The sequence below is a fragment of the Phoca vitulina genome, unplaced genomic scaffold (genome assembly GCF_004348235.1).
Source record: "Phoca vitulina isolate PV1807 unplaced genomic scaffold, GSC_HSeal_1.0 scaffold63, whole genome shotgun sequence".
Taxonomy (NCBI): Eukaryota; Metazoa; Chordata; class Mammalia; order Carnivora; family Phocidae; genus Phoca; species Phoca vitulina.
In genome coordinates, this window is record NW_022589766.1 from 4,026,887 (window position 1) to 4,051,995 (window position 25,109).

General features: G+C 40.9%; 1 protein-coding gene across 6 annotated transcripts in view; it reads right to left on the bottom strand.

The window, feature by feature from the left end:
- The window catches only part of DTNB (dystrobrevin beta), a 256,526-nt gene that overhangs the window by 49,125 nt on the left and 182,292 nt on the right, over nt 1–25,109 (bottom strand). For 5 of the 6 annotated variants that reach the window (XM_032391617.1, XM_032391613.1, XM_032391615.1 and 2 more), the window contains 2 exons: nt 8,735–8,824; nt 5,210–5,297 (listed from right to left, as the gene is read on the bottom strand). In XM_032391617.1, coding sequence (XP_032247508.1) covers nt 5,210–5,297; nt 8,735–8,824 — 178 coding nt within the window. The remainder of the gene's footprint in view (nt 1–5,209; nt 5,298–8,734; nt 8,825–25,109) is intronic. The other variant, XM_032391618.1, reaches the window with a different exon arrangement.

Below are 25,109 nucleotides of genomic sequence, written 5' to 3' on the forward strand. Positions count from 1 at the left end.
CTTTTTTAAAAAGATTTTATTTTTATTTATTTGACAGAGAGAGAGGAAGAGAGAGCAAACACAAGCAGGGAGAGCAGCAGAGGGAGAGGGAGAAGCAGGCTCTCCACTGAGCAGGGAGCCCAACGTGGGGCTCAATCCCAGGGCCCTGGGATCATGACCTGAGCTGAAGGCAGATGCTTAACCATCTGAGCCACCCAGGCGCCCCCCATTTGGGGAACCTTCTTACATGTATTTTCCAGCAGACTAATTCTCTGTGCAGCTGTGTCTGACCTAACATTTAACCCATCCACTGAGCTTTAAATTTCAGCAACTTTTGTTTTTAAAATGTTTATGTTCTATTTGGTTTGTTTTCATCACCAGTCTCTTTAGATAGTCTTTTCTTTTATCATGTTTTTAATTCCTTCTTTCAGGTCTGAAGAAATTTTTTTTTTTTTTAAAAGATTTTATTTATTTGACAGAGAGAGACACAGTGAGAGAGGGAGAAGCAGGCTCCCCGCTGAGCAGAGAGCCCCCCGTGGGGCTCGATTCCAGGACCCTGGGATCATTACCTGAGCCGAAGGCAGACGCTTAATGACTGAGCCACCCAGGCGCCCCTCAGGTCTGAAGAAATTTTAAACATAGTTATTCTATAGCCAATGATTCTAGTATCTAAAGTCACTGACAGAGATGCTCAGGAGTTCGTGTTTAGTTGGACTCTTTCTGTGGGAATCACTGCTTGGCCTCAATTGAGAATGTTAACCTCGGGAGAGGATTTATATTTTGCTTCTCCTCAATGCCGTAGGATTAATTTTATATTAAAATTTTACTTTGGTGTTTCTCAATCTATGAAGTAATGTAAATGCACCCAACACAAGTACACACAGGACTAAGGTTGTGAATCCCCAGGGGAGACCTCTTCCACTCCAACAGGAGGAGAACCTAAAGCTTTCTTGTCCTACCTTTGTGTTGGCGGATGGTCTTCTACACTGTACCTTCACCGGGTTATAATGCTTTCAGGGGCCTAGCTTAATGTGAAAGCCTCATTTCCAACTCTCCACTTTGCATACATACAAGGTTTTGCCCACTGCACCTCAAGACAATTAAAACCTAAGCATAGGGCAGGAGTGGCAGCAACAGTGGCCCAGGGGCTGTTTTGGGTTTCAGTCCTTTTTAGTTCTCAGGAAAATGAATTCTCTTATCTTCAGATCTCAACACAAGTAACACTTCCTCACAGAGGCCATACAGTGTATGTCAGGGACCTGCTATCCATTTTCATAGTTCCTTCCATTTTTCCTCCAGTGCACCTAATTATTTGTAATTGTTTATTTTTTTTAAGATTTTATTTATTTCAGAAAGAGAGAGAGAGCACTAGTGGGAGGAGGGACAGAAGGAGAGAGAGAGAAAGAGACTCCCCCGCTGAGTGGGGAGCCTGATGCGGGGCTCGGTCCCAGGACCCCGAGATCACGACCTGAGCTGAAACCAAGAGTCAGATGCTTAACCGACTGAGCCACCAGGCGCCCCTATAGTTAAGTTTAATAGCGTATTTGTTTACTGTTTGTCTCTCTCACTAGACTGTTAGTTCCATGAGAGCAGGAATCATTTGTTCATCATAGTATCCAATCTGGCACATCATAGGAACAAAATAAATATTTGCCAAATGAATACATACATGAGGGAGGGAAGGAGAAATGGATATTAATATGCACATAACTCTTCAAGGAAAGTAAAGGGCTGAAATGAAAGAAAAAAGAGAACATTTTATTATAAATTATTTCAAAATTGCAGTAAACCCATGGCAAATCCTGGGGTAGCCATTTCTCAATGCAATCAAACTTACATATTCACCATTCTTGGTTCCTTTTTCTTTTAATTGAGATATAATGCTCATATCCTAAGTATGCCATCCAATCGGTCTTGACAAATACATACAACTCTCGTAACACACACCTCTATAAAAATGCAGAACGTTTCCATCAATCCAGAAGGTTTCCTTACCTTTATTCAATATCCCCATTCCCAGAAACAGTCCCTGGTGCGATTTCCATCACTATAAATCAATTTTACCCATTCTAGAATTTCATGTACACGTAATCAAATTGTATGTACTTTTGGTATGCAGTGTATGAGAATTCCATGTGCTCCACCTCATCTCCAACAATTGATGTTGTCAATATTTTTCACTGTAGTCATTCTAGTGGGTCATTATGGTTTTAATTGGCATTTTCCTGATGATTAATGATATCAAGCACCTTTTTTTTTTTTTTTTTTTTAAAGATTTTATTTATTTCCTTGACAGAGAGAGACACAGCGAGAGAGGGAACACAAGCAGGGGGAGTGGGAGAGGGAGAAGCAGGCTTCCTGCCGAGCAGGGAGCCCGATGTGAGGCTCGATCCCAGGACCTTGAGATCATGACCTGAGCCGAAGGCAGACGCTTAACGACTGAGCCACCCAGGCGCCCATCAAGCACCTTTTTATGTGCTTATTGCCCATTTGTATATCTTCTTCTGTGAAGTGTCTGTCCAAGTCTTTAGACCATTTAAAATTTGGGCAGGAATTTGAGGTGCAGGAATTCGTTACATAGTTTGTCCTTTGTCAGACACGTGTTGCAAATATTTTCTTTCAGGTTGTGCTTTGTCTTTTTAATAGTATCCTTTAATGAGGAAAGAATTTATTTTCAATAAGGTCCAACTTATCAGTTCATGATTCCTCTAAGAATTCTTTGCCTGCTCCAAAGACATGAAGATATTTTTCTAAGCCTTCTTTTAGTAGCTTTATGGTTTTAGCTTTTATGTTTAAATTTATGATACATTTCAAACTGGTTTCTATGTAAAGTATGAGGAAGAGGTTGAGGTTCTTTATTTCATATAAATATATAGTTGTTTCAGAAGCACTTGTTAAAAACATTTTCCTTTCCCAACTGAATTTCTTTTGTGCCTTGTTAAAAAAAAAAAAGTCATCTGACCTTATACATGTGAGTTTACTGTATGGATGACTTGTGTATTCTTTTTTTTTTTTTTAAGATTTTATTTATTTATCAGAGAGAGAGAGAGACAGAGGTAGGCAGAGGGAGAAGCAAGGAGCCTGATGTGGCACTCGATCCCAGAACCCTGGGATCATGACCTGAGCCGAAGGCAGACGCTTAACCGACTGAGCCACCCAGGCGTCCCACTTGTGTATTCTTTTGCCAATATCACACTTTCTTGATTACTGTGGCTTTTTGTAAGTTTTGATGTCAAGTAGAGTTGTTAAGTCCTTCAACTTTGCTCTTTTTAAAGACTTGGTTTTTCTAAGTCCTCTGGTTTCCAAATATATTTTAAAATCAGTTGGCCAGTTTCTTCAAAGTTTATTGGGATTTGGATTGGTATTGAATCTACAGATAAATTTGGAAAAATTTGCCATCCTAACTATATTGAATGTGAATATTCCATGGCAAACCTCTCCACTTATTTAGGTTTTCTTTAATTCTTCTCAGCAATATTTTAGTTTTCAGTCTTAACATCTTTCATTAAATTTATCCATAAGTATTTGATGTTTTTTTAATCTTATAGTAAATGGTGTTTTTCCTAAATTTAGTTTTCTAATTATTCACTGCTATAGATGGAAATATAATCAATTTTTGTACACTGACTTTGTATCCTGCAACACTGCTCTAAAGTCATGTATCTGTTCTAGGAATGTTTTTGTAGATTCCTTAGGACTGTCTCTACATAATCATGTCGTCTGCAAATAGGACAGCTTTACTTCTTCCTTTCCAACATTTATGCCCTTTTCTTCACTGGCTAAGACCTCCAGTACAATTTTGAATAGAGGTGGTAAAAAGTGGACACCTTTGCTTGTTCTCAATATTAGGTAGGAAATACTCCAAAATTTAACCTTTTGGTATAATATTAGCTGTAGGTTTTTTTGTAGGTGTTCTTTATCAGATTGAAGAAGCTTCTTTGACTCCTGGTATATTGAGAAATGTTATCATAAATGGGCATTATTGTCAAATATTTTTTCTGCACCTATTGAAATGATCTTATAATTTTCTTTTTTAAACTGCTAATATGGTGAAATACGTTGGCTGATTTTTATGTATTAAATGAATCTGTACTCCTAGGATAAATCTCACTTGATCATGGAGTATTATCCTTTTTACATATTGCCACATTCAATTTGGTAATATTTTGTTAAAGATTTTTTCATCCATGTTCATGAGAGAATTTGATTATGGATTTTATTTTCTTGTAATGGCTCTTTTTTCAGGTTTAGAGTAGCCTGATAAAATGACTTGGAAAGTGTACCTTCTTCCCCTGTTTATTGAGAATTTATGTCAGATTGTTATTATTTCTTCCTTAAATATATGATAGTATTCAACAGTTCAGCCCTCTGAGCTTAGAGTTTTCTTTGTGGGAAGTTAATTACAAATTCAATTTCCTTAACAGATTTAGGACTATTTAGATTTTCTATTTATTCTTAAGTCAGTTTTGTTAATTTGTGTCGTTTTTTAAAAAAGATTCTATACCCCACATGTGGCTTGAACCCACAACTTCAAGATCAAGAGTTGTATACTCTACTGACTGAACCAGCCAGACAACCCTAATTTGTATCTTCCAAGGAATTTGCTTATTTCATCTAGGTTGCCAAATTTATTGGCAAAAAGTTGCTCACAATATTCCCTTATCATCCTTATAATAACTATAGGGTCTGTAGCAATGTCCCTTCTTTCATTTGTGATATTAGTAATTTGTATTTTCTTTCCTTTTTTCTTGATCAGGATTTCTAGGGGGTAATTAATTTTATTGCTTTTTAAAGAACCAAATTCTAGCTCTTTGATTTTCTTTTTTTTAAGATTTTAATTAATTAATTAATTAATTTTATAGACAGACACAGCGAGAGAGGGAACACAAGCAGGTGGAGTAGGAGAGGGAGAAGCAGGCTTCCCGCTGAGCAGGGAGCCCGATGCAGGGCTTGATCCCAGGACCTTGGGATCATGACCTGAGCCGAAGGCAGACGCTTAATGACTGAGCCACCCAGGCGCCCCCTCTTTGATTTTCTTGATTCATTTTTTATAGAGGATACTGTAGATAAAATTAAAGGCCACTATAATCCCTTCCCTAAACAGCCCACTCCTCTCCTTCTGTTCCTGAGGTACCTATTCTTCTAAGTTTCATGTTTACTATCACCTACCATTTGTATATTAAAATAATGCTAATTTCTGCTACTCTACTAGGACCTTTCATTTACTCACCATGTTTCCTGCTTCTGCAGCCAGCCGGGCAGCATAGCGAGCTATAAGTCGGTGTTCCTCATCCAGTCGGCTTGGACTATCCAGGACACTGCCAAAGAGACAAAAAATTCAACAGGTGTCTATTAAACATTCCCTACCCTTGCTTTTCTCTTAGAAAGAACAGATGGGAGAAAGCTTATAAAAAAGTATGGTAGCAAAAGAAACAAGAGGCCTGGGTCATAGATAATAATGGTCTTCTGAAAAGTGGTTTATAGAGAAATGATGAGACCACACATGCCCTTTCTTTTCAGCAGCATCCCCCCGGCTCCTACGCCGTAAGAAGGGGCACTTCTTTTTGAATGCAAGGTCCGAGAAAAGACAGAGCATCTGCAAAGTCTGAGGGGGGATTTCTAATCAAATGTTTTAGAAAAACTCATAACTTTTAGACATAGGTCTTGAATTTAAAAAGATCAAGAGAAAACTAAAGCATCATGAAAAACAGAGGGCTAAAGAAAAGTACACTTAACACTGGCTGAACAACTGAGGAAAACTGAGGAGCCCAGGCAAGGGCAGGTCCAACATATGGTAAAGCTGGAGAAGAATCCATGGTATCAAACATTCCCTTTCGATGTGTCTTTCTCTTCTTTCACCATGTTTGTTCCACAATTAGAGCCCCATCTTAGAGTGAATTAATTTAGTCCATTACTCTTTCACAAAAGTACCAGCACCTTAACTTTAAGGTCTTTAAGACCTACGTGGGATATCAGATACTGCTGCACCTGGATGAAGGAAGCATTCTTGAGTAGTAGGCTAGCTCTGTGTATATGTGATGCAATGACCTTTTGACTGGATTATGAAATAATGGACTCCTTTAGTTTAGCATGTTACATCAACTGTCATTTATCCATAGCAGGGCACTCCTAGATTAATAAGGACTGTGGCTATAGAATTCTGTTTGTTTAAGTCTGGCAGATGCTTTAAGGTAACAGTGGTGATGACAACTGACCCAAGATGGCTGTCGTGGCCTGCTTCTATGTTGGCCCTTGGTTCTTGGTGTTCCAAAAACCTCTGAATGGAATTTAGCAACACGATGAGTAATAAGGAAAAATTTAAAGACATGAGTTCAATACTGGTCAAATCTTGTAATAATTACTGATTGGGGGGGGGATCTGGGAAGGGTGAAGTTAAATTGATAGAAATGTATCTGACCTTTTCATGTATAGAATCAACTGTATTTTTCCTAGATTTTTTTCACCTTTCTGTATTTCTATCATTGTGGCTAATTCTTTAAGCTTAACTTGGTCTTTCCTCTAGGATGGATTTTCTTTTTAATGTACTTCTTCTGCCTGTGCCACTTCTGAATACTTTATAATTTTAGGTATGCAAATGTCAGTCTGTATCATCATCCTCTCATGAGATGATTTTGTAATAACAACATGCTACCATCAATTGGCTTTAATACATTAGGGTCAAGGCCCCAAGGTCAAGGCTGAACTGTAATATTTGTGCCTTAAAGTTGTTTGTTGGAAATAAGAGAACTACCTCTATCTTTTAAAAAAACAACAAAAATGAACATTATACAAGTGGATAATATTATAGAGGGACTGGCAACCTAAGAAATGGGACTTAAAGTTACTGCCCTTTGTTTTGGCAAGGGATATAACAAAAACTTAATTTTTTCCTCTGTGCAAAAAAGCTCCCTCTCCTCCATCGTGTTCCATCTCCCTAGGAAGGTTAATTCTACTTGTCATTTACACCCAAGTGTGGACGACATGGTTGCTTTAATTGGCTATGCTTTCCAACCAGAAACTAGAACTTTATGTTGATGAGAGGTTTTAAGGTCAATGAAAATTAAGAGGAAAATTAGAAAGGTTCCTTATTTTTCTGCTTGAGCTGACTTTCATTTTCAGAATTAGCCAGGAAATTTCTGACTTCTTTGAGGAGCATGAAGCTCAGTTCCTTAGACTATAAATCAAGAAGAAATGCAGTACTCACCCAATCCTCATGTTCTCCCAGGGCTCCCAGCCACCAGTTCTTGCTCAGGAAGCCTAATCCCTAAGCCAGGACGCTTGAGGACCTTAGCTAAACCTCCCATAAATCTTCTGGGGCTGAAATATCAGGTTGCAGCCTCTGCCAACACTCTGCTTCTATTTTCACCATGGAAACTTTTAATCACCTGGACAACTGCCCTTACTGATAATAAGTAAGCTGTCCTGCCAGGGATGAGACAACTCTATTCCTAGAGACCCAAGGAGCTGGGACAGACTGCACAGAAATCATCTGTTGGCTGAAGAGGCACTCTTGGTTGATATGATGCACAATTATCAGGCCTTTCCTTCCCTCCCATAGGAAAAGCCTATTAAACATACTTGGAAAGTAGGAAAGTAGACTTTAGAATTAAATAAATGCCAAAAAATATCAAAGCTATTTAGTCACACTGGCAAAACTATGGGAAATGGTATGAAGTATAATATAGAAAACAGTCCTTTCCAAATATATATTTTTTCACATTATTTATTCTTGTTATCACAGGAAATAAAACCAAGGTCAACACCTTCTCACGGAGCCACGGCATGTTCTGGGCAAAACTAAGATCAAAATGTAAGGCTCCAGACTCTCTTATGTGCTTAGTTAATAAATTACGCTTCCTCTCTAAGAGTAAGAATCTATCTGCTGCTACGTAGAGTGGAGGGATGGCTTTAGATTATTTAAACTTTACCTGCTATTCTCCTTGCAGAATGGGTATGGACACAGAGTGGACAGGTAGCTCTGGGTCTACCTGAATGCAATGGCACTTTGTTTTAAAGGGTTAACTTTGCTGTAGTTAGTGGTTATCAAACGTTTTTCTATCCTAACCCACTGAGGAACCAGGCATATTCCCATATTAACAGTGAGTCACTACCAGTAGTTTTCAGAGAAAGGGGAATATGGAGTTATTATATTACGTATAATTATCACATGTGGACGTACATATTGTTTGGGTAAAGTCTCCCTCAGGTGACAATGATCCAATACCACTATTGCAAACCACTGGTTTAAATAATCAACAATGACAGATTTGGGGGAAGAGATGAAGTTGTAACATGCAAAGATGTTACAGGGTGATGGTATCAAAGATTAGACAAAGTGAGATATCTGTGGGTTGATTAACCCTATGCTCTGAATGCCGGTAGAAAGGTTTCATTGTTTAGACAAGAATGAGCAGTAAGAGGTTGCATCAAAGAGCTCTGTGAATGTACATCTTTGGGACTGCATATGTTTGAGATTTACAGAGCCTTTAAGTGTAAGCTGAAGGAAGTGAATTCCACTTTAAAACAGCATTTCTGACTATATGTTTAGGTAAGTGCCCAGGCTTGGCAAGGCTCCTTCTCTTTTAGAAGTTAATGCTTTAGCAATTATTTAAACTCTGCCAAACATAGCTGGTAGCTTCTCAAGAAAAACCCCACATGCAGAGCTTTTTCCAGCTGGCAAGCCCAGGTAACACAGCTCTCCCTCCCTCTGATCAGCCCTTGGCGACCGGCCTGCTGCCGCTGCTCTACCACTGACCGTGCACAGTGTTGCAGACGGGCCACATAGGAGGCTATCAGCGCATGCTCATCGGCCAAGTGACTGCGTATATCCTGGCTATACTGTAACCTAGGAACAACGGACGCAAAGACACCAAGCACAACACAAACACATACAGAGCGAAAAATGAACATGGATTAAAATGGGCAAACTTCAAAGAAAAATAGAAAAAAATAATAAATCATGATAAGGAAAACAATAAAAAACCACAATACATAATGGAATATGGTGTTAGACCTTAGAAAATACATTTCACCAATCCTTTAAACAAAAGCAGTCTCTTAGGAAACAGCCTTGGGTGACTGACACTTCAGCATCTGAGCAGGGGAAACCAAGGAGGGGTCACCAAGAAGCCTTGCCCATCAGTCTTATCCACGTTCTGGGCTCTGAGATGGATGCACCTTTTAGGGAATGCCCAATGGCAGGAAAACAGGCAGAGTGGGTCTATTTAACATCACCAAATGCCCCCTACTGCTTTTATAGCTTTTGTCTACATGTAAAGAATTTTCAGTGTTACCTCATGACACCAGTTAAACCCTTTTATTTCTATAAGGATACGTACTGCCTTTAGCATCATTCTATTTTCTCCCATAAAACTGATACTTAAACCAAACTTGTTAGAATTGTTCCTTATTGTAAGACAACACTGTATACATTCTGAATGAGACTCTTTTATAGACATTCAGACGGTCCTTAAGCAAGAGTTTCTAAAAGTGTTTTATTCCAAAAATGTTAAAACATGCACAAAATGGGGAGTGAACTAATGACTACTTTTCATGTACCCATCACCAAACTTCAACAAAAACCAAAATTTGCCAACTTATTGAATCTATTCTTCCTTCGCTCAACTTTTTGTCTAGAATGAGGTGGCTGGAGCAAATCCCAGACAATTTATTATTTCATTTGAGAATACTTAATTTACATAACCACAATGCCATCATCACACCTAAAAAAAAAAATAAAGAAAATTTTAACTCAGTCCATCCAAAAAAATTCCTCAGATCTTCAAAAATATCCATCTACATTTAGAATCAAGATTCCAACAAGGTCCATACACACTGCATTTGGTTGATATGTTTCTGTTTTTAATCTGTAACAGTTCTTCCTTTTCCTTGTTTCTGTCATGTCATTTATTTGTGAAGAAAGCAAGTTATCTAGTGGCATACCCTAGATTCTGGATTTGACTGATTATTTCCTTGGTGCCATTTAATTTGTTTCTCTATCCCCTGTGGCTAGAGCTAGAGATTTGATTAAAGTTTTTGCTTTCGTTTCATTTTTTGAGAAGGGGCTAGAATCTGTTGTAGGTAATATGGTGCACTTAAAAATCAAATAGGGGGCACATAATGGAATATAAATATTAATCAGTGGATTCAGATGTTATTGGTTACATCTCTCCATTATAAAGTCCCCCATCAACTTTTCACCTAATGGCTTTAGCATTTACTAATGATTTGCCTAGATTCAAGATCCAGTTTCCAATTTTATCATCTTTTCTGCATTTATTAGTTTTCTCTATTTGTTTATCTTGAAATATTGATCATTCAGAAAAGGTAAAACAAATGTTTGGCATTTCTTACTATTTAACAAATTTCAGAACAATGAATTAGTGCCCTAGCAACCTCCAATGGTTACCAAGGAGTTTTCTTTTTTAGTATCATTAGGAACTCATAGATTTTTATGTATCTGATTACTTCAATCCATTACAATCATCATTTTGATGTTCAAATTGTCCTATCTTTGGCCAGTGGGAGCTCCTATAAGTAGGCTCCTGTGTTAATCTAATATATCCATTAGATATCATTAGCTTCCTTGGTTGGCACAGATGACCCACTTGGTTGGTAAGATGCCCCAGTCCTATCTTGTGTATGTCCTGCCCCACACTTGGAATCAACTAATTCCTTCAAGGATTGCAGGTTCCCTTTACTAGGAAAGAGTGTTTAGAGACCACAGTTAGGGTTCTAGGGTGCTCCTTGTTCCTGGATGATCACTGCTTCTAGAACTTTTCAGTGGATAAAGCTAGGATATCTATATATTTTAGAAGGAGTAAAAACAGTACTCCTTTCAAATGCCATTCAATTTTCTGCTAGCGTGCATTTTTTTAAAAAGATTTTATTATTTATTTGAGAGAGAGAGAGCACAAGCACAAGCAGGGGGAGCGGCAGGCAGAGGGAGAAGCAGACTCCCCACTGAGCAGGGACCCTGGGATCATGACCTCAGTGAAGGCAGATGCTTACCAGACTGAGCCACCCAGGCACCCCAAGTGCATTGTTTTTAATGAGAAATCACTTCAAAAATCTTATCTTTTTCCCCCTGTATATAACATATTTTTTCCTCTAGCTGCTTTTAATACTTTTTCTTCATCACTGGCTTTCAGCAATTTGATTGTGATGTGCCTTGGTATGGTTTTCTGTTTATCCTGATTATAGTTTGTTGAGCTTCTTGTAGCTATGGGTTTATAGTTTTCATCAAATTTGTAAAAATTTATTTGGAAATTTGAGAAAAAATATTTCCTGAAATAATTTTTCTCTCCTCCCTCTGTTAGGCTGTTTGCCATTGTCCCATAAGTCTTGGAGGCTCTGTTCATTTTTCAGTATTGCATTTTGGATAGTTTGTATTGCTGTCTTTAAGTTCAGTGGACTTTTTCTTCTATAATTTCTGATATACTGTTAAGTCCATCCACTGACTTTCATTTTGGGTATTATCTCTTTCAACTCTAGAAGTTCTATTTTTTAATTTAAAACTTTTTGTCATTGAAGTAGAATATATATGCAGAAACCTCCAGTTATGTTTATAGTTGGTTCTTTTTTATTTCCATTTTTTTCCTCATTATGCTAATATTTTCCTTTACATTTTTGGTATTTGGTGTGGCTGGTTTTGTTTTTTTTTTTTAAGATTTTTATTTATTTGACTATTGCGCAGTTTGGTTATTGCGGTAGCCAAACTGTGGAAAGAACCGAGATGCCCTTCAACAGATGAATGGATAAAGAAGATGTGGTCCATATATACAATGGAATATTACTCAGCCATCAGAAAAGATGAATACCCAACTTTTACATCAACACGGGGGGGACTGGAGATTATGCTATGTGAAATAAGTCAAGCAGAGAAAGTCAATTATCATATGGTTTCACTTATTTGTGGAACATAAGGAATAGCATGGAGGACATTAGAAGGAAGGGGAAAATGAAGGGGGGAATCAGAGGGGAAGATGAACCATGAGAGACTATGGACTCCAGGAAACAAATTGAGGGTTTTAGAGGGGAGGGGGGTGGGGGGATGGGTTAGCCAGGTGATGGGCATTAAGGAGGGCACGTACTGCATGGAGCACTGGGTGTTATACAAGAACGATGAATCATGGATCACTACATCAAAAGCTAATGATGTATTATATGGTGACTAACGTGACATAATAAAATAAAAAACAAAACAAAACAAAAAGATTTTTATTTATTTGAAAGAGAGAGAGAGAATGAGCAGGGAGGGCAGGCATAGGGAGAGAGAGAGAAGCAGACTCCCTGCTGAGTCAATTCTAGGACCTGGAGATCATGACCTGAGCCAAAAGCAGACACTTAACTGACTGAGCACCCCGGTGCCCCTATTGTGGCTGTTTTAAAGTCCATCTCTGTTCATTGCATCATGCCTGTTATTTCTGGATCTGTTTATACTGACTAATTTTATTCTGGTCACAGAACATACTTTCCAGTTGCTTCCTATGTCCTCTAAATTTTCACTGGATGATGGAAATTGTGAGGATTATGTTGTTGAGTGTCTGGATTTTGTTGTCTTCTTCTAAAGAATCTGGTAGTTAACTTACTTTTGGACAGGCTGGTCCTTTTGTGGCCTGTGTTAAAGTTTCATTAGTGCAGATCTAGGGTAACTTTTATCTAGGGCTATTTTCACCCTGCTCCTAAAGTATGGCCTTCCTGGGGTCTTTATTGAATGCCCCCAGTGTTGGATGATGTCTCTACTCTGGTTGGTTGGAACCCCAAAACAGGCTGGGCTTGAGTAGCTGTTCCACTTTCAAATCCCCGGGACTTGTTCTTTCCCAGGTAGTTGTTCTTTGGTGGTCTTGTGAAATCTCATTCTATGCAAACGCAGCTTAGTTTTCAGCCAAAGATGCAAGGGACCTGTATGCAGGTTTAGGGAGCTCTTTCTCTGCATGCTTCCTCCCCTCTGGTATTCCTCTTGGCAAATTCCAGCCTCCCCAAACTCCAATCTCTCTCTCCTTATTCTCAGCAAATAGGGCTTACCCTGCTTTGTCTCCAGCACTAGACTTTAGTAAATGCCTCCCAGTAGAAAGCCTGGGCAATCACAGGGCTCTCCTCATCTATTTCCTTTCCCTCAGAAAACAGTCCTGCCCTACTTACTAATTTCTGAAAACAGTTGCTTTAGTTAGAATAGTTTTCTAGAAGTTTATAGCGGGAGAACTAATCTGACATCAGTTACTTCATCATGACCAGAGGAATTTCTCTCTGTAGTAACTCACTTTAAAAAAGATTTTATTTATTTATTTGAGAGAGAGAGAGTGTGCGCGAGTGCGTGTTAGTGCAAGCAGGGTGTGGGAGAGGCGGAGGGAGAGGGACAGCAGAGCTGGTGCTGAGCGTGGAGCCCACGTGGGATGGTGGGGGTGGAAGGGTTCAATCTCATGACGCTGAGATCATGACCTGAGCCGAAATCAAGAGTTGGTCGCTTAACCAACTGAGCCACTCAGGCGCCTCGGTAGTAACTCATTTTTATACTTTTGTAAAGTATTGATCTACTTCAAACTAGAAATTAAAAGAAAACAAAATTGCTTCTTTAGCAGACTGACAAGTAGCAATGTTATAGAGGCCAGCATAAGGGCTTCAGCTTTTACTCTGATATGAGAAGTTGCTGGTGGGTTTTGAGCACAGGCAGGTATTCTCTAACTTATATTTTAATAAGATCATCTGCACTATGGAAGATGAAGTGTCAGAGAGTTGGGAAGAAGCAGCTAATTAGAAGCCTCCTGCAACATTCCAGATGAGAGACAAGAGTGGCTAGGAGAATAGTAGTAGCTGTCGAAGTGATAAGAAATGGCAAGATCCTGGGCCTATTTTGACAGTGTTTTTGGATAAAGCTGATCTAATAATCTGACACCTTAGATGGAGAAGCATCAGGAGTTCTGACTAAGCAACTAATGACTAGGCAAACTCTGAACGAGATTGCCACTAACTGAGATGGGGAAGACTGAAAGAGAGGCAAGTTTGGTAGGGCGAGGCACGGAACTCAGTTTGGAACATGCTAATTGTGAGATGTGTATTAGATATCCAGGTGAAGGTACTGATTCAGAGGAAGATCTACGAGGTCAGAGCTCAGAGAAAAGGTCTGGGCCAGAAAAAGAAGTTTGGAAGTCACTGGTATGTAGACAGTATTAAAAGCTCACAGTCTGGATGGGATCACCTACAGGGAGGACATACAGAAAAAAGAGGTGGTCCCTCTGGCATACTAACATTTAGAGTTCAAGGAGGTATGGAAAACTAGCGAAGGGGGCCACGGAGGAAGAGGAGGAAAACTGGAAGAGCAGGACACCTGGAGGCAAGTACGGAAAGTGTTTCAAGTAGAAGGGAGCAATCATCTATGTCAACGGACACTGACAGATCAACCTGGGTAAGTCCTGAGAATTCATCACTGGATTTAACACTGAGGACGGCACTGGTCTCCTCGACAGAACTGGTTTTGGCAGTGAACAGGAAGTGGAAATCTGACCAGGGCGCATTCAAAAGGGAATGGCAGCAACGAAATTGGAAGCATTTACTATAGAAGCAACAGTTTATTAAACTCCATTTTAATTTTCTACAAAGACTGCTATTCAGAACTAGTGTCATTTGCCAGATAACTAGGGATCTAAACCAAAATGAAAAGCGTTATCAGTTGCTGTCTATAGTAAATAAGGAACTTAAAGGCCCACAAATTTTCTGACAATCCTGTGTTGGGGTGTGGGTATTATGTTAGATATATAAGTGATACATACACTCGTTCAAAGGTGTACCTGTTTTTCCAGATTTACTTTTTTGAATTTAAACACTTTCCTTTTGATAAAATATCTCTATACAATCCCCAACTTACAAATAGGTTTTGCTTTAGAAATCTGTTTTTCTAAAGCAAAGTCAGTAATTTGGAATAGTTTAGAATCCCATACAAGTAATAAATATATAAAATAATAATAATAATAATTGTTCTATTCTAAGCTGACAAATGTCAATTCAAACCATAAAAGTAGGTGATTTTCATGGCCGAATATACGATAGTTCTAGTAGCACTTCTGGTGGAAGTTGGGCATCTGAGTCCATGTCTGGAGCACCTACAAGGTGTCGGGCACTGAGTCAGGAGACGAGGACACCACAGTAAGCGGGACCCAGACATGGCGGCTGCTCTCTTGGTGCTAACGGTTTAGTAGAAAAAGAGATGATCAAACAAATAAATGTAAAATGGCAAATGTAGTATGTGTTATGATGGGAGGGACACTGTCCTCCTCTAAGAAGACATAACAGGAGGCGCCTGACTGGCTCAGCCAGTAGAGCATGCGACTCTTGATCTTGGGATCATGAGTTCAAGCCCCACATTATCTGTAGAGATTACTTAAGAAGAAAAAAAAAGACATAATAGAATTTTATCCAATTAGGGAGATCAGTAAAAGCAAGGGTGAGGAGAATAAACCAGAGTTAAAAGAGGAGTGATGATGATATGAGCACATTTCTCCCGGGGAGGGGGAAGCGTGAGGGGGGGTAATCCAGAGCAGCATTCTTTCCCTCACGAGGCACCCTCCCCACTCCATGCATTTGAAACAAGCTTCCAGGTGCTTCTGAGGCACACTCCAGTGTGAGACCTGCTCTCCAAGAGGATGGGGGTGTTTAAGTCTCATGGCTTCAGCAGAAGCTCTATAGGCAGCACGAGAGGGTGCCTTTGACAGAAGTGAAGAGGCCCCCCCTGTGGGAAAGGGATGTGAGCGATGAGGGAGGGGACGATGGGTAAGTTGTGGCGGGGACAAGGTCCGAAGCAAAGGCTGCATCCGTCCAGAGTGGCAGTCTGCAGCCCCAGGAGCAGGACTCATTACTCAGCAGGAGGCAGGAGAGCATAGCAACCAGAGCCTGGGCTTTGGAGTGAGGCTGTCTTGGGTTTAATCCACACACACCTGCTTGCTGTGTGAGCCTGGACATTAATCTCTCTGCTTTAGTCCCCTCATCTGTAAAATAATAATAATAATAATATAAAATCTACTTCATGTATTATGTACTTTAGAGAGTACAGGAAGGATTAAAGAAGATAATGTAGTAGTCATTACCAAGAAAGTACCTGTGACCTTATCAGAGAATTTCACATATGCTCTTTTGCTTATTCTCAGGATAATCTTACCAAAAAGGTATTACTGTAATCCTCACAACTTTGCATCTCCAGCCCTGACCTCTCCCTGGAGCTCCAGGATTGTGTATTTGAGGGCCTATTCAGCATCTCCCCATGGCTGCCTAAAAGGCATCCCAAACCTAACATGTTCAAACTAAAACCCCTGACTCTCTCCACCCACTTCCTCACCTGCTGCACCCCAAAACTGACCAGTTTAAATGGATAGCATCACCACTCACCCAACCATCAAGCTCAAAGTGGAAGGCCTCTGGTTTTCTCTCATTTCCTGATGCCTCACATCCAAACTATTAATCAGTCCTGCTGGCTCTTCTCTGAAACAAGACCCTCAAACCAGCCCCTTTCACTGCTCCCCCTGTCCCCACCCTTTCTCATCTGGAAAGTCTCACCAAGTGCCACTCAGACTACCCAACAGCCCTTGCTTGCTTTCCTCTTCCACTCTTGCCCACTATAGTCAATTCTCCACACTGCAGGGAGTGATCTTATAGTAGTAAATCAATCTGGGGGGTGATGAAAATGTTCTAAAATTGATTGTGGTGATGGCCGCACAACTCTGTGAATACACCAAAAACCACTGAATCATACACTTTAAGTGGATGGATGGTATGGTGAATGAATTATATCTCAATAATCTATTGAAGAGGGCGCCTGGGTGGCTCAGTTGGTTAAGCAACTGCCTTCAGCTCAGGTCATGATCCCAGGGTCCTGGGATCGAGTCCCACATCGGGCTCCCGGCTCAGCGGGGAGCCTGCTTCTCCCTCTGACCCTCTCCCCTCTCATGCTGTTTCTCTCCTGCTCACTCTCTAATAAATAAATAAATAAATAAATAAATAAAATTAAAAAAAAAAATAATCTATTGAAGAAATAAATCAGCAATATTGAAACCGCTATCCATGCTACCAGGTACATGGCTGGTGGGCAACAGGAGCCAGTTTCTCACTCTTGCAGAGGAAAGGGACAGATAACCAGGGGCGGGCGTAGCTAGAGTGAACGATGCAGTACTGGAGTAGAACCAGATATGTCATTATAACTCATGTTTTTTATTTCTCTGCTCTGAATGGACTAAGCAGGCAATGTTATAAGATGCCATGTGCTTGAAGTAACTGAAGAAGAAAATCCTTTTCTTAACAGAGGAAGTACTGATTAAGAGGCAAGCAACAGCAAGATTTGGAGAAAAGAAGTAAGTTTCTGGATAAAGGCTGGTGAGTCCCCACCTTCAATGAGCTTATAGTCTATCTAGAAAGGCATCGAACAAACAGGTAATTACAATACACTGATATAAACAAGAGGCTACAGATCACAGAGGAAGAACACTTAATCTAGCTTAGGGTATCAGGGAAGGCTTCCGGGAGCAGTTGAAGTTAAGAAGGAAGAATTAGATGACAAAGGGGAATAAAGGGGAAAAAGGGTGGGAAGGCATTAAAGGCAGAAGCAGCATGTGCAGAAACGTGCTTGGGAAACTGTAAGTGATTTGAGTAATTCTGTGTGTAGAAGCTGAGTAGAAAGAGTAAAATAAGGCAGGGCTGGGGAGGCTGGCAACAGTCCCCTTGGAATAGCTTCATAAGCTACAGATGCCAAGCTGACAAATGTCAATTCCATCCATAAAAGTAGGTGATTTTCATTGTCAAATATACGACAGTTCTGGTAGCACTTCTGGTGGAAATTGGGCATCTGAGTATGTCTGGAGCACCTACGAGGTGTCAGGCACTGAGTCAGAAGACGAGGACACCACAGTAAGCAGGACCCAGACACGGCGGCCTAATCCTGTAGAACTGTGCTGCCATTAGTCACATGTACCTGTTTCAATTCAAACTAATTCAAATTAAATAAAATTAAAAATTCACTTCCTCTGTCACAGTTCAGGTGCTCAACAGCCTCACATGGCTGGTGGCTACCATGCTGGTTTCCATGCTATTGGACAGTGCTGTAGAACGAAAGAGTCATTGGAAAGTTCTGACCAGGAGAGTAACGTCATTAGATTTGTATTTCAGAAAAAGCCATCTGGTGAAAAAGGAAAGAATGTTTTGGGGGTGAGGTAGGGAGGAGACTAGAGATTTCCTAATAAGATCCACGAAAAAAAGTAAGATTTTTTTTTTAACCACAGCACTGATTTGTTTCAAATATCTGCTTTACTATAGTAAGTTGAAATATTTTAATAGTTTGATGTTAAAAGGAATGAAAAACCATGGTTAAATTGAATCACCATAGGAGTTTCAGCATTGCTATAGGGATTTCCATTAAATGTGCAAACCCTTGGCATGTCACTACAAAGCAGTGCCCTGCTTTGTAGACAGCTTTTTTTTTTTTTTAAAGATTTTATTTATTTGACAGAGAGAGACACAGCAAGAGAGGGAACACAAGCAGGGGGAGTGGGAGAGGGAGAGGGAGAAGCAGGCTTCCCGCCGAGCAGGGAACCTGATGCGGGGCTTGATCCCAGGACCCTGGGATCATGACCTGAGCCAAAGGCAGACGCTTAACCATCTGAGCCACCCAGGCGCCCCCCCCCTTTTTTTTTTAGATTTTATTTATTTATTTATGAGCGAGAGAATCCACGAGTTGGGGGGGGGCAGAGGGAGAAGCAGGTTCCCCGATGAGCAGGGAGCCCGATGCGAGACTCAATCCAGGACCCTGGGACCATGACCTGAGCTGAAGGCAAACACTTAACCGACTTAGCCACCCAGATGCCCCTGAGTCAGCTTCTTAACTGGACATATGGTCAAGAGGTATTCAAGTTAATAGTCTCCAAGGCAGATGTGAAAAATGGGTAAAATTGTGTGTGTGGGGCGGGGGGGTGGGTGGGTGTGAGTGTGTGGGTGTATGTAGGTTCTACTGGTCATTTGTTGGATCTGACTACCTGTCTGTCCTTTGCTAGTGTGAATCTGAGGTAGCTGGAAGAATCTGGATGACAAGAACTCATGCTAAGGTCTGGCTCCTCTGTGTCCCATAGGTACTTCTAACTCAACATAATCTTGTTATCTTTTTGCCCAAATTTTCCTCCTGTGTTTCAACCACAAGTACCTTAACTTAAGCCAGAAAGGAACCTGGAGGAGAATCATCCATCCCCTTCCTTGGCCCCCCACATCCAAAATCCACAGAACCTGTCTTCATCTCAGGATCTCTCAGGCATCTCAGTCTGAACATGGCAACACTGAACTCAGTTTTCCTCCCCAGACCTGTTCCTTCTTCCCCTCTGTTCAGCTGACAGTCCATAATGGATATAATTCTTGCTCATGTTGAGACCCTCTAGCCTTAGTCCAATGAAAGGTGGAAACTATTAGTTACTATGCTTCTGCAGGCTTCAATTTCTCAAACTTAAGCTTTAAAGTATGGACTTGGAAATACTCAACCTTTTTGTTTGTACTAACCTGAGTTAGAATTGCTGAAGCGTTTACCTTAAATGCTTGAATGGAAATGGAATTTAATCCCAACCCAGAAACAGTTGAAACCTGGCTGTCTGCCTGGGCCATCAGATGGACTTTGGAAATCTGCCAACACTGAGGACCCTGCAAGCCCATAAGATTATGTGTTAATTTTCAATTACTCTGCTTTTCTGTCTTTCAAAAATAGATTGGAGAAAAAAGTAATTCTTGTGTTGTCTTGCAGAGATCTTCATGAAGAATTCATGCAAGCTACTTGTTTCATGATCATGCTTAAATCCTCATTAATTCTTGCTTTTCAACCAAACTCTTCTTTATTTCTTTTTAAAAATTTTTAAGTAGGCTCCATGCTGGGCATGGAACTCATGACCCTGAGATTAAGACCTGAACTAAGATAAAGAGTAAAACATGAAACCAAGTGAGCCACCGAGGCGCCCCTCAACCAAACTCTTCGTATTCTCATTTCACAGGAGGGAAGAGCATCAGTAGCCTGAGTTCCCAAATGGATAGTTTTCTGGCTTGACCAATTTCAGTCTGCCTCCTTTCTTAGTTGCGCCAATATCTCTGTTATTTTCAGTCTATAACACAGCAGACTGTGGCTTTTGTCATTCTGCAGTATTCTGTAGGTAACAAGATAAAACCTTTACGTTGGCACCCATTCATAAAGCCATTTTAATACTATTATAGTGCAACTCATCTCTGTGTCTTCAGCTCAGAAATAATATTTATACTATGGCCTCCTCTGGTCTTTAAAAAATGCTTTTCCGGGGCGCCTGGATGGCTCAGTCAGTTAAATGTCTGACTCTTGATTTTGTCTCAGATCATGATCTCAGGGTGGTGAGATAGAGCCCTGTGTCGGGCATGGAGCCTGCTTGGGATTCTCGCTCTCCCTCTGCCCCTACCCCAAAACGCTTCTCCTTCTTCCGAAGTAACGTGTTAAAGTTAAAAACTTCTGACTGATAAAATCTTGACTTTACTTAAGATTCCTAGCAATTGGTGACTACTTAGAATTAGTGGCTCTAATATTTACCTGTTATCTCCCAAAGACAGTGTTATGTCCCAACACAATACATCTTAATAATCTGAACAGAATAGAAAGCACTATTTAACCCTTGAGAGAAATAAAAATGAGGTGGTAGGGGAAAAAAGGGTCTCCTGAAACAAATCTATGCTAATGGAAGGGTGATATAATATACTTACACATGCAATATTTTTCAGAAACCACCCAAAAAAGAAGCCTATAGCTATGCATCTCTTCAGCTTCCTACCTTCTCCACAGACAGCAGAACACCTTCTTTGGAGATCGACCCCTACCCATTCAACCATGTTATTTTAGGTGGGGCCAGCAAACAGAAAACCAGTGGGTGAGTAACACAATCCACAATGGACCAAAAAGAACTTTCATTGGGAGTTTTCAAGTTGGAACAAAGAGAAGGTCAATCACCACAGGGTAGTGAGGTTATGAAATATGAACACACAGGTGTCATGGATATATTCCCTGTCATGTGAAAGGTAGCTATGTTAGGGAAGAAGCAGCTGACATACAACAGGGAGGAACAATGAGCATGAGCATAGCTGAGGGAGGTAGGGAAACACCTAAGTGAGTTAGAGCTCCCCTGGCTCTGGTCATCCCTGAGGACCAGCCACATACCACTCTGCTCTTCCCACAGTTCGGCTACAAAAACAAAAACCTTCAGGGGCACCTGGGTGGCTCATGCGTTGAGCGTCCGCCTCTTGGTTCTGGCTCAGGTCATGATCTCAGGGTCCTGAGACTGAGCACCTTGTCGGGCTCCACTCTCAGGGCAGAGTCTGCTTCTCTCCCTCTCCGTCTCCCTCTGCCCCTCCCCCTGCTTGCACGCACACTCTCTCTAAAATAAATTTTAAAAAAACCCCAAAACCTTCTTGTTTTCCCTAAGCTAATTCAAACTGAGCTTCTGTCACTTACAGCCAAGGGTTCCCACTAAAAGAGAAACTGATACTAGAAGTGGAGAGTAATACTGAGAAGAACTAGCTGAGTCAAGTTGAGGTGTGGATGGTAGCAACACTCCATCCCAAGGAGGGAATACATCAATCTTTGCTACATGGCTACTGAGAAAAGCAACTGGTTAAACTGGGAGATAGGTTGTCTGAAAGCAGTTGTCTCAGCCCACTGAAGGTGAGATAATTAAGACAACTAAGGTCTTATGGGGGTTGTATTGTTCCAGAAAACCCAAACATAAACCTCAACTCTTTGGCAGAGTGGGGTAGGGGCAGTTACCCAGTATGTAGACAATCTGTGGCTCTAAGTGCTTCCTGTACAGACTACCAGCCAACTGTCCTGCATCCTCCTTTTCAGAGCCTTCTCATTCCTGGGGCGGGCTTTCTTCTGGGCCCCTCTTGCTGTCAGCTGAGGCTCTGGTCTTCTCCAATCCATAAATCAGTTTCCAGTCACCCATCTGCTCTGCTGCTTCCAAATTCTCATTGCTATTGTCTCCTCTTCCGTTTTTCTTTCTTCTTGTGAGTTTTTACTCAAGATGATCTCTTGGCTGTCATTTTGGTAGTGTTTCAAAAGGAAACATAGGCAAATGTGGCTCAATATGCCATGCTGTCTGTCACTTCCCTTTCCCCACCATCCAAATTACAAGTCTCCTCCTTCCCGATCTATACCTTCTATACTGGGTGCATAGTGCTCACAACTTATTATCTGCTTCAGGGTAGGATGGGTTGATGAGTCACAAAAAGACATACAGAGACCTGATCTGGATGAGTGGACATAGCCTAGGTATCCAGCGCCCAGGGCTGTTACAGGAGGCGGACAGACTCCTGGGAGAGACATGCACGCGTTTGCAGTTTTACATGGAATTCATTATGTGCATTATGTGAAGGAAAGCCCTGTTAGTGGAAACGGTATGAGAAGGTGTGTATGGATGTGTGTATGTACACACTTTTGCACACACTGGTGTACTGGGTAGCAAAACAGTGGTCTGCCAACAACCTTGTTATATGTCTTTCCCATGGCCTCTCTCTTCTGTTCCTGACAGTATAACCTTCTTTTGGGGAAATGCTCCTCCCTCCGTCTTGATGATGCAGGTCTAATGGGTGTGGCCCATCACAGACACACGGACCGGCAGTAATACAGCCCAGGACAGCAGGAATCCTTCCTTGGAGTTTTCTAATCCAAGGTAGGAAAACACAACCTCTTGAGTGGCGACTCCGTGGCTGTGCACCTGAGGCCGTCAGCAGTATGAGGAGAGGGTGGTTCACAGCAGCAGGGAATGGAGATGGCATTCTGAGAGTAACCAAGAGATGGAGAAGGTACAGGTGGGCATCCCAGCAGCTTTTCCATTGCTTTTGTGATCCATGAACGCTTCTGCCCTTTGCTTCCTGCTTTTGCCTTTGTCTTTGTGGGGTTGTCCCTTTTTTTCTTTCTTGCTTTTTTTAACTAAGAACAGGTAACATGAGATCTACCCACTTAACACATTTTTAAGTGTACAGTGTAGTATCCATTATGAACACAATGTTATAGAGATCATTAAAACTTAAACTTTTTCATCTTGCTTAACGGGGTTTGTGCTTTTTGACGTTAAATTTTAATACCTGAAGTTAAAAAGAGTTGATACTAATATACCAACCAAATGCACAAAGCGGAAGTTTGATATTGGAAGTCTTTGTTACTGCCATAGTTCTATGAAATGCCCAGAGAATTGTGAAAGTTTAAATATTCATAAAAATTCATAAAGCTAAGGCTTTAGGAGATATTAAAAAAATTAAAAATATTGGCATCATTTACCATACTGGTCTGAAAGTACATTATGATTAGAAACAGTACAATAGTCCAAAGAATAATATCACCATCCACATTCTGAACCCTGTGGAAGGAGACGGACCGAAGCAAGCCTTGGAGGAATGAGGTAGAAGGGGGGGATTTTAAGTCTCTGTTTTAAAGTTTTGAAAGTTTTTTGTTTGTTTTTAAGTGTATTGTTTTGGTTCTTTTGAAAGAAAGCAAATTTCCAGAAACTAATTATACTGAAGCAAAAAATGAAATTTCTACTCAATTATAGCAATTTCAATACAGGCATACTAAAAGAATATTATACAGAGCAAACCCCCACAGTGGACCCTCGCAGGAACATAATTCATTGTATCTCACATGACAGCCAGCATCTCTGCAATTGATAAGGTTTTCTTCTTTAAAAAGTAACTCTTGGGGCGCCTAGGTGGCTCAGTCCTTAAGCATCTGCCTTCAGCTCGGGTGATGATCCCGGGGTTCTGGGATCGAGCCCCACATCGGGCTCCCTGCTTTGCGGGAAGCCTGCTTCTCCCTCTCCCACTCCCCCTGCTTGGGTTCCCTCTCTCGCTGTGTCTCTCTCTGTCAAATAAATAAATAAAATCGTAAAAAAAAAAAAAAGTAACTCTTGGGGTGCCTGGATGGCTCAGTTGGTTACGTGTCTGACTCTTGATTGTGGCTCAGATCATGATCTCAGAGTCCTGGGATCAAGCCCTGTGTCAGTCTCTGCATTCATCAGGGAGTGGGCTTAAGGATTCTCTCTCTCCCTCTTCTGCTGCCCCGAGGCCCGCTCATGCACATGCACCCACTCTCTTTCTAAAATAAATAAATCTTTAAAAAGTAAATAAATAAAAATAAAAAGTTAACTCTTACATTTGTGACAATCTTCTATTTGGACTAATACAGTATTTTTGACCCTTGTGGCTGTCACTATTTTTATACCCACTGCCTACTGAAAAGGTAGAAACTGTAGCTCTTAAATTTTTCCTGCATTTTTATTACTGTGCATGTTTTGTCTGATTCAGTGATTTATGTCTTACACTGAGCTCTAAAGGAACTTTAATCCCCTTGAGGATTCTCTGCCCCAGCAGAGGAAGTTCTGTGATTGCGCTGATGTGCTGGGTTCCTAGCTTTCATCAGACTCTGGAGACACAGGTCTGACGACATTCAGAGGAGGAAAGAAAAACTGATGAGTCCTTAAGGAAGTATATAGAATACTAGCTGGAAATTTACCAGGTTTGGTAACTTGGGCCATGAAAAGCCAAATCTATGAATTATGCAATTAATGTCCACATGTTACATCACAATCTCATCCCAAATATAAATAAAATCTCCAAAATTCTAAGGACTAAACTGTTAGGGTGGGACCGTCTTGTTCCCATATGGCCTCTACTCCAGCAGCTACTCTTCTTGATAAATGAAAGCGCCCCGTCTTCCGTTCTGGCCCGCTAAGGGCTCGGCTGCCTTTTTTTGCTGCTCAACCCCTATACAGTGTGACAACCACCTTGAGGATTGACCAACTCTACTAGACTTAGCTCAGCTAGAAAGAGGTACTAGCTAAACTGTTGACTTTAAAATAAAATCTTAATCCAGGCTATAGTATACCACCTGAAACAACTTTCAAAAGTGACTGACAACTGCCGCAGGCCACTTAATCCTAAACCTGGGGCTCAATACTGCAACACCCAGCATAAAGGCTGGTCCTTTCACAGAAGCAGCAGTGATTATCACTGTTCCTGAGCCCCCTCTGTCAGTCTTCTCAAGCAAAAAACATTGTTCAGAAAGAGGCCCCCCCTCTAATAGCCTCTGGCAGCTACGTTTAGCTGCGGTC